Genomic DNA, 8,331 nt, shown 5'->3' with positions numbered 1-8,331 from the left:
AGAGGAGTGGGTGGCTTTGAAGAACGGAGCGTTGCGTACGCCTGCCCTTTGAATTTTATTGATTTTTGGCAATACTTTGATTGCTGTCACGACTTGGCACACACTCGTGCTCGAATTTGGCATGTAGTATTTGGTTTGTTTAGTTTTTTTCCTTTTCTTTTCATTCCTTTTGTTTTCTTCCTTTTCTTGTTTGGGAGGGTCTTGGCATTTCACTTTCACGCACACTGAATTAATGTTTAATATACAACTAAGAGAAATGGAACAACAGATAATGGTTTTTGCTTTATTATAAATTGCCAATTTCTGTATCTTAACTAGAATAAAGCTGGTCAACGACCCGTACACATAGAAATCCAATGGACCACTTATGGAGAGTAAGTCGGCCTTTGGTGTTGAGATGTTGATTTTTGCAGGGTTACAGAATTCGATGCCCAAGGTAAACAAACCGCAGTAGAAGAGGTAGAATAGGGGGAACGAGAAACAGCTGAAAACAAGGTGCTATTCCTTCCCAGTACTTCCACCCACTGCGAAGCTTACAGTGTTTTACTAATAGCCACCGTGAATGGCGTCGTTGGGGCAAAAACGACGTGCAACGAACTATCCAGAATAGTTGGACTGTGCACAGGTGGCGACAGATGTACTTCAATCCCACAAGCATCGCTTTTGACCCTGCCATCAAGGGAGTCAATCACCACGGACATCTAGTATTTGGTACTATTTCATTGCCGCCAACCGTACACAGATCAGAGACAGATGACGGTGGAATCCAAAGGCCAACGCCGAGGCAGATTTGATACCACGGCTGTGCAAAGGTACGTCACAGGAATACCTCCAAAAGACATCTTCATTATCTCGCACATTGATATGTGAGGCCTCGATGACGCACAGCACAATAAACTCTGTTGTGGCTGTATAGTTGCATAGCAGCCAGGTTTGCTTCTTTCTAATAATGCTGTATACCACGTGATGCAAGACTCCAAGACGGTGATGTGAACAAGGTAAGCATAAGGTAAGCCAACAAAATGCAGAGTGTATAAGTATAAAGCTCAGAATAGAACAATCAAAATATGGGCGCAAAAATCAAAACATAAATCATTTTCTAAAGCAAGTCTTCACGAGCTTGGGTGAGACGTTTGATGACAAGAAGCTTGTCGGCGATGCATTCGTCAGGAATCATCCCGTCGAGGAGGGTTGATTTGACAGTACATGGCCCATGTCGTGGCAGAAACAGCACGGTCCAGAAGCTGTCAGGCGATGCCGTTATGGGTGGCTGGTTAATAATTGTATTGTATTCGTCGTTGTTGGGCAAGGGCCACGCTATAATGAGACGCCGCTCGAGGTGCCCTTGTCGGAGGCTGCTGTCGTTGGGGCCGGGACGGCGATGGGTGCTGATTTGCTGCCCTTGGTGGCGGTCGCCAGGGCCTGGGCACGGCCCTGAATGGTCAGCGGGCCAAGCTCCTGGAGCATTGCCTCGCGCACACGCTCGGTGAGCGCGGTGACGTCGTCGGTGGTGAGACCGGTGGTCGGAATGGGCTCGAGGACTACACAACGTTAGGAGCTGGTTGACGAGTCATGGAACGAAAAAAAGAAAACGAAAAGGGGATGCATGTACGATGAAGAACGTACCCTTGATTGGGATCTTGCCCGGCAGGAAACGGAGCTTGCCCGTCGAGTAGAGGTGGCTGTAGTTGGCGACGACGACGGGCACAACGGGCACGCCGGCCTGGACGGCCAAGTGGAAGGCGCCCTTCTTAAAGGGCAGCATCGTGGCCTCCTGCGCATAGCTGCGGGTGCCCTCGGGGAACATGTAGACGCTTTGGCGCTGCGACAGGATGGCATCGGCGGCACCGCGCATAGCGGTGCGGGCGTCCTTGCTATTGGCGCGGTCGATGAAGATGGTGCCGCTGAGGCGCATGAACCAGCCCAAGAACGGGTAGTTGCGCAGCGAGCTCTTGGCCGTGACACTGCAGTACTTGGGGAACATGCAGCCCAGCATCAAGACATCGAGGGCGCTCTGGTGGTTGCCGACAAAGACGGCCGGGCGTGTGCCGCCCAGGTAGTCGTGGGGGTCCTCCACCTCAAACGTGATACCCGTGAGCAGCGACATGGTGAGCTTGAAGGCACGGGCGGTGGCCCACTGGGCACTTTGCCAGCGGTTGCCGCCGGACAAGCGCAGGGCGATGGAGGCAAAGACGCCGTAGATTGCGCAGGAGACGAGGGCGATCCACGAGGCCAGGATGCGGGCGGCAAAGCCGGCGAGGGGGCTGACGTAGGCAAGCAAGTAGAACATGACGACGACAATTAAATAGCGGACCAGGAACCACGCGAGGGCCGAGCCGACGGCAGAGAGGACGGCGACCATCGTGGTCGACGAGTTCGGTGTTGAAATGGGGAGAGGGATGGCGAGGCAGAGGGTATTGTAGAAAGCGTCGTGGGCTGGGGAGAACTGCAGACTTTCGTTTCGCCCAGCTGAGCGCTAAGTCCTCTGTGATTTCTGTGATTTTCTGGCTTGTGATCGAGGGCTGCTCACACCGCAGTTACTCCGTACACTGGCACACGCTCGCAGAAACGACAAATTTGGGGGTTGAGTCTCAGCCAGCCACTCAAACTGTGTCTTTCTCGGTTACCCCAAAGACGGTAAATGGCGGGTGCTATTTCAGGCAGGGTCCGAATGCGACGTTGCGGAACAAGTGAGTGGCGGGCGCGGAGAGGTTGTCGAGAGGGCTCTGTAGATTGCAAGATCCTTGCGGCTGTGACTGTGCAAGACGACCGAGGAAGCGAGAGACGATCGGTGTCGCGTACAGAGTATCGTCGGAGGCGGTGGAAGTTGAGGTTGTTGTAGTGGCAGGCAGGGATCGTTTTCAACGGATAAACTATTTAAATTTCTTTAACTTTTAAATGGAGAATTTCTCTTCGCCTAACGTTTTGTTGGGATGGCGGGGCCCTGCCGAATGGGGAAGGCACGAGCAAGGCACGAGCCAAAAGCTGCTGAAGCTTTCAGGACGGCGGAATGGTGTCCACAGCAGCAGGAAATGTTACGAGCAATAGGAGCATAAGTAATATAATACGCAACCATATTTGAAGCGAATACGGACACGTAATTGACAAAATAAAAGTATGATCCTCGACAGTAGGCCTTTGTTGATGTCACTGGAAAGGGGACAGTGCAATTGCCTGGTAGGGAAAGAGCTGTGACTCTCGTGGGGACCATATGCCTGCATCTTGGCACTGTGATTGGTTCAAATCCAGGCACTCGTAGGGAAGCCGAGGAACTGGCCTTAGCCAGGATGGGTGGCTCTTGCGTTGTGCCTCTGCCAGGGTTCACAGTGCCAACTAGAGCTATGTTGCCTATGCACACTGTAGCTTACAATAGCCGACAGGGCGCAGCTTCCCCAAACAAAACATGGAAGATTCCACCAAAGTCAATTGGCGACTATGGGGCTGCCTCACGACAACAAACCACACGTCTCGACAGCCAGCCTGTCCCACGCTATGACGATTGGCCCCATCCGACTGCCTCGGTCCTGGATTCTGCGACGTGCAGACATCGCACAATAGAGAAAGAAACGGAGCATTGCCAAGGGGCTACGGCACACCGAGACGACTGCATCGACGGACGACGATAGGCCGTCCGGGTACATTTCGACTCGGAATTGGACGATCGGTGCCTGAGGAGCCAGCATCGATCAATAAAACAAGACCAGACAGACGCGATGGCATCGAGCATGGCGGAACCTTCGACGCCGCGGCGCGAGAATGCAGTGCCGGCTCCGATCACACCTGCGGGACTGCTCCCCGACCGGCCGCCGATTGCTGCCCTCTTTCTGATCGAATTTGACGTCAAGGCCGGCTACACCATTGTCTGGAAGCAGGCCACACCCGGGCTGGACCTGAGTGGTGCTGTCGAGTACAAGAGCCTGCCGTCTGGTCTGCACGCCGTGTCGGAAGATCTCATCTACTTTGTGCATGAAGAGGCTAGCAACGGCGATTCTGGCTCGACATCGAGCACGCCCCCCTCCGACACCACCGGCTATGCAGGCCTCAGCGCGTTTGTCAACCTGCCGACCGAAGAGGCGGGCGCCCGCAACGCGCGCATGATTGCCGTCGGTGTGCTGGTCCGGCGCAGTTACGGCCGGCTTGGCCGTGCATGGCGACACGCTGCAGCGTTGATGGACATGGCTCGACAGTTGGCTGCCGACAACACGCAGGTGCCATTGCTGGAAGCGTACTGGCTCAAAAATGGCTCGACGGGCGCGGCTAGTGCTACATCTCCCGTGGCGGATGAGCGTCCACTGCTCCAAATCGCCGATTCGCCGTTGGGCTCGCCTGCCGTGCCCGTTCCCCCGCCCATGGGCTACCGGCCGCAACCTTCATTGGCAGTGCCAAAACATTCGCGCAGCCGCTCTGTCTCGGACGGAACCGCCCTCCTTCTACCCCCTGGCCACCGCCTGTCGCCGCACCATCCGGCCTGGAGCCTGACGACGCTGCTCGACACGTTTGGCCCTCTCATCTTCCCCATCTACCGCGCGGCCCTGCTGCGGAAGCGAATCCTGATCTCGACCCACGCGCCCGTGCGGGAGACCAACAATTTCGGTATGTCTCTGTGGTGTGCAGTCGACATGCTGTACTTTCTCTGCTAACAGGCTAGTGTACAACATTTCGGTCCTGGCGAATGTTCCCAACTCGGCCCTTGATCTCGTCGAACCTTCGGCCGTCGCCCACCAACGCATCCGTCCCTTATTTACCATCGGGGTCAACGACATTACCTTCCTGATGGATGACCTAGCCGCCTCGAAACGGGCAACACGCGACGCTGCCGAGGCAGGAGGAGCAAACCTGCTCGACAACAGCAACCCCGCAAACCCTGGACCGGGCTGGATTGCTTGTACCACCGACAGCATCCTGGCCATGAAGAGCGACCTCTGGGACGTGTTGATTACAATGCCACCTCCAGCAAGTGCCCACCAAGCATCACCAGTGAAGCCGTCACCGTCCTCGTCAGCACGAACGGCGGGTGTCAAAGACAGCAAATCTGAGAAAATCTGGCCTACGGTCGAGATTGCAAAGGGCGTGCCACTCAAGGCCACCCAGCGTGACCTGCGCCGCTACAAAGCGCTGGTGGCCGGCCTGGAGAGGCTGGCAGGCCGCAGCGAGTCGCTCTCGAGTCAAGCAGACGCACAACTCACCGACGCTTCCGAATCTATCGTGGAGCCGACAACCTGGGCCGCCTTGGCATACCACGGCTTCATGTGGTGGGCTAGTGCCGGTGAACAAAGCCGGTCTGGGGAAACAGACGAGACGATTCATGATGCACAGCTTCTGGCCGACATTTCGCCTCCTCGGCCACAAGTGGCGCCATCTGACAATCCCCAGTCGCCCTCTGCGAATGCCAACCTCCTCGACTCGGTCACGTCCCTGACGGCAGGGCGGGCACCAGCGGACGAGATGGACGGTAGTAATGATCATGACACCGACGACGACGACAATGAGGGCGAGGAGCGTGCTCGCCTGGAGCTTGCTATTATTACCTACTTCCACCGCCTTACCACGCAGATTCTCTCGGTGCTGTCGGACATTGTCGAGGGCAGCGATGACGACGAGTACGAGGAGGACGCGTACTACGACGACGACGGCGAGGGTGCCTATTATGATGATGATTACGATGACAATGATGATGCAACCAATGCGGCCCGCGGCAGTGGCGAAGGCGATGGTATAGTCGGTCAGTCCAGTCGGTCGTCCGACGACGATGACCTCGTAGATGCGCGCCGTAGCGGTCTTTCCGGCGCCGCATCGTCGTCAACAGCGCTTCTTCTGAGGAGACGTGGTGGCCGTGCATCGTCATCCTCCTCGGCGCGACGACATCGCAACATCAATGCCAACAACAACAACAACAACAACAACAACAACAACAACAACGACCGCGGCCACGCTCGGCTCTACCCGCAACCTTCGACTCATACCCTCCGCGTCGACAGCGATGCCGTCTCGCGCATGGGCTTGGATGTGTGGAGCCAGGCGGACGCTGCGTTTGTCCGGGATATCGCGCAGCAGTACTTTTCTGTCGGCAGCGGGCTACGTAGCCAGCATGCCGTGCACGTGGAAAGCAAGGGCATCGAGGTGTGCGGGCTCAAGATCTGTTGACTCCCTGCCGGCGGTCTGGGCATGGGTATGGCGACGGCCACAACAGCGCTTGTCGTTGTGGGCGCTGCATTGGCGATTGCCTATGTCTAGACTGCCATTGTTCGAGCTTGTATCCGTTTCCTAAGTGTGCTCTGATCGCCCCTTGATCTACTTTCTCTCCTTTCCCTGCTTCTAGACGGCCTCTCTACATTTTTTTTATATTTCGGAGGGGGCGTCGTGGCGTCCTCGATGGCTCCGCTTCCTTTTACAACCACCTACTCTACGCACTACTCAACTACCTCTGTCTCTCTTTCTCTCCCCCGTGCCATTCTCTCGCACCTTTTCTACCCTAAACAACAGTCTATGCGGGGAGTGTATCTAAAGTCTATAGCGGTGTTTTATTCCGTGCGTCTGTCCTACTATTTCCCGCCCTCTTGTCACTCTATTCTTTCCTGGGACGATTGACCCACAAGGCTACACAAGGCGTTTATTTCATACATTTGCTTTTGTTCAATACGGATTCTTTTGGTCACAGTCATTTTCAAGATGCATATGTTCTTGGATTTCAATGCACGACATAATTGGTGCTTTGTTATACTTCATTGGATGTTCGGAGACAAAAGAAAAGAATAGGGTGCTACCTGGAGTTTCCTGCTCAACTCAAAAACAGCCCGGCGCCCCTTGCTCTGGGACAGAATCCGGCAAGGGAGCATTGACCGTCGACGGCCTTTCTCAGTAAAACGAAACTACGTGCGACCAAGCGCTTAGTAGTTGCTGTCGTTGTTGTCGTTGTTGTTGCCGCCGTAGCCGCCCGAGCCGGTGTTGCCCGACGAGCCGTAGCTGTCGTCGCCACCGCGACCGCCGCGGTTGCCTGAGTTGCCCGACGAGCCATAGCTGTCGTCGCCGGAGCTGCCACCGAAGCCACCGGAGCCCGAGTTGCCCGAGCCAAAGTTGTCCGAGCCGGAGTTGCCCGACGAGCCGTAGCTGTCATCGCCACCGCGGCCGCCGCGGTTGCCCGAATTGCCCGACGAACCGTAGCTGTCGTCACCAGAGCTGCCACCGAAGCCACCGGAGCCCGAGTTGCCCGAGTTGCCCGACGAGCCGAAGCTGTCGTCACCGCCACGGCCACCACGGTTACCGGAGTTGCCCGACGAACCGTAGCTGTCGTCGCCACCGCGGCCGCCGCGGCTGCCCGAGTTGTCCGACGAGCCATAGCTGTCGTCGCCGGAGCTGCCACCAAAGCCACCAGAGCCCGAGTTGCCGGAGCCCGAGTTGCCGGAGCCGTAGCTGTCCGAGCCCGAATTGCCCGAGTTGCCCGACGAGCCGAAGCTGTTGTCGTCGTTGCGGCCGCCACGGCCACCGGAGCCACCGAAGCTGCTGTCATCGTTGTTGTTGCCGCCGAAGCCGCCGGAGTTGCCTCCGTAGCCAGACTGCATTGTTAGCGACGATGGTCACGGGTGGATGGACTGTCATGAGTGGGGTGTGGACTCACGTCGTTGTTGTCGTTGCCGTAAGACATTGTGAAGGGTGGGATAGGAAGTGGTTTGTGGATAGAAGGAATTGAGGATGATGATGAGGGGTGAAAGAAGAAACAAGAAACGGGAAGCTCGAGGGGAAGGGGGGAAGCTGACAGGTACTTATGTACTCATATGTTTCCGAGCGTGGCACGGGAGAGGAGAATGAAAATGAGGGACAGAGACCGTTACGAGGAGAGGGGCAGGAAAGAGGGAGCTTTCAGAGGCAATGACCTCAATGGAGAGGTTGGCCGGGGAAGCTCAGCTGTCGTCGAATGGGGCAACCGGGACGATACATACTTTGGACAGGAGAGCTAGGCAGTGCACAACGTATGTAAGAGGCGTAGGTCGATCCCTTGGTGGGTCTTGGGGCACTTACACGATGAAAGGGTGCTACACCCTGGTTGAAGTGAACAAAGAGGGGCGCCGAGCTAGGGGGTCCAGGTCGCCCATCACGCAAAATGGCTAAATTAAAAGGAATATTGACAAGGAATCAGAAGAAAAAAGGGCCATCGACGTCACTGGTCACTGAGAGGGCGGGGAGGGGATCATCGAGCTGAAAGGGATAGTTGGTAAAGGGGGGAGAGGGGGGAGAGCAACGATGGAGGGGCAACGAACAAGCAACGAACAAGCAACGAACAAGCCATTCTCTGTCTCGTCATGGTCTAGGTCCCGTTCGCTCATATATTGTCAT

At 56.0% G+C, this 8,331-nt stretch overlaps 3 protein-coding genes across 3 annotated transcripts; 1 reads left to right on the top strand and 2 right to left on the bottom strand.

Moving 5' to 3' along the window:
- Positions 1-1,317: 1,317 nt before the first annotated feature.
- On the bottom strand, positions 1,318-2,362 carry SPBR_00815 (lysophosphatidate acyltransferase; the record flags this gene model as incomplete). The annotated part of the gene is made up of 2 exons (XM_040759134.1): positions 1,318-1,541; positions 1,627-2,362. 2 exons carry the CDS (start codon positions 2,360-2,362, stop codon positions 1,318-1,320), a joined length of 960 nt encoding a protein of 319 aa, XP_040618608.1.
- A 1,351-nt stretch (positions 2,363-3,713) lies between these two features.
- Positions 3,714-6,144, top strand: SPBR_00237 (uncharacterized protein; the record flags this gene model as incomplete). The annotated part of the gene is made up of 2 exons (XM_040758556.1): positions 3,714-4,593; positions 4,649-6,144. 2 exons carry the CDS (start codon positions 3,714-3,716, stop codon positions 6,142-6,144), a joined length of 2,376 nt encoding a protein of 791 aa, XP_040618607.1.
- A 743-nt stretch (positions 6,145-6,887) lies between these two features.
- Positions 6,888-7,642, bottom strand: SPBR_00974 (uncharacterized protein; the record flags this gene model as incomplete). The annotated part of the gene is made up of 2 exons (XM_040759293.1): positions 6,888-7,553; positions 7,616-7,642. The coding sequence occupies 2 exons, from the start codon at positions 7,640-7,642 to the stop codon at positions 6,888-6,890; spliced, it is 693 nt and encodes a 230-aa protein (XP_040618606.1).
- Positions 7,643-8,331: the final 689 nt, after the last annotated feature.

The sequence above is a fragment of the Sporothrix brasiliensis genome (assembly GCF_000820605.1).
Source record: "Sporothrix brasiliensis 5110 chromosome Unknown Cont19, whole genome shotgun sequence".
Taxonomy (NCBI): Eukaryota; Fungi; Ascomycota; class Sordariomycetes; order Ophiostomatales; family Ophiostomataceae; genus Sporothrix; species Sporothrix brasiliensis.
Note: the sequence above shows the minus strand (reverse complement) of the source record. Positions and strands in the feature narration are given on the sequence as shown.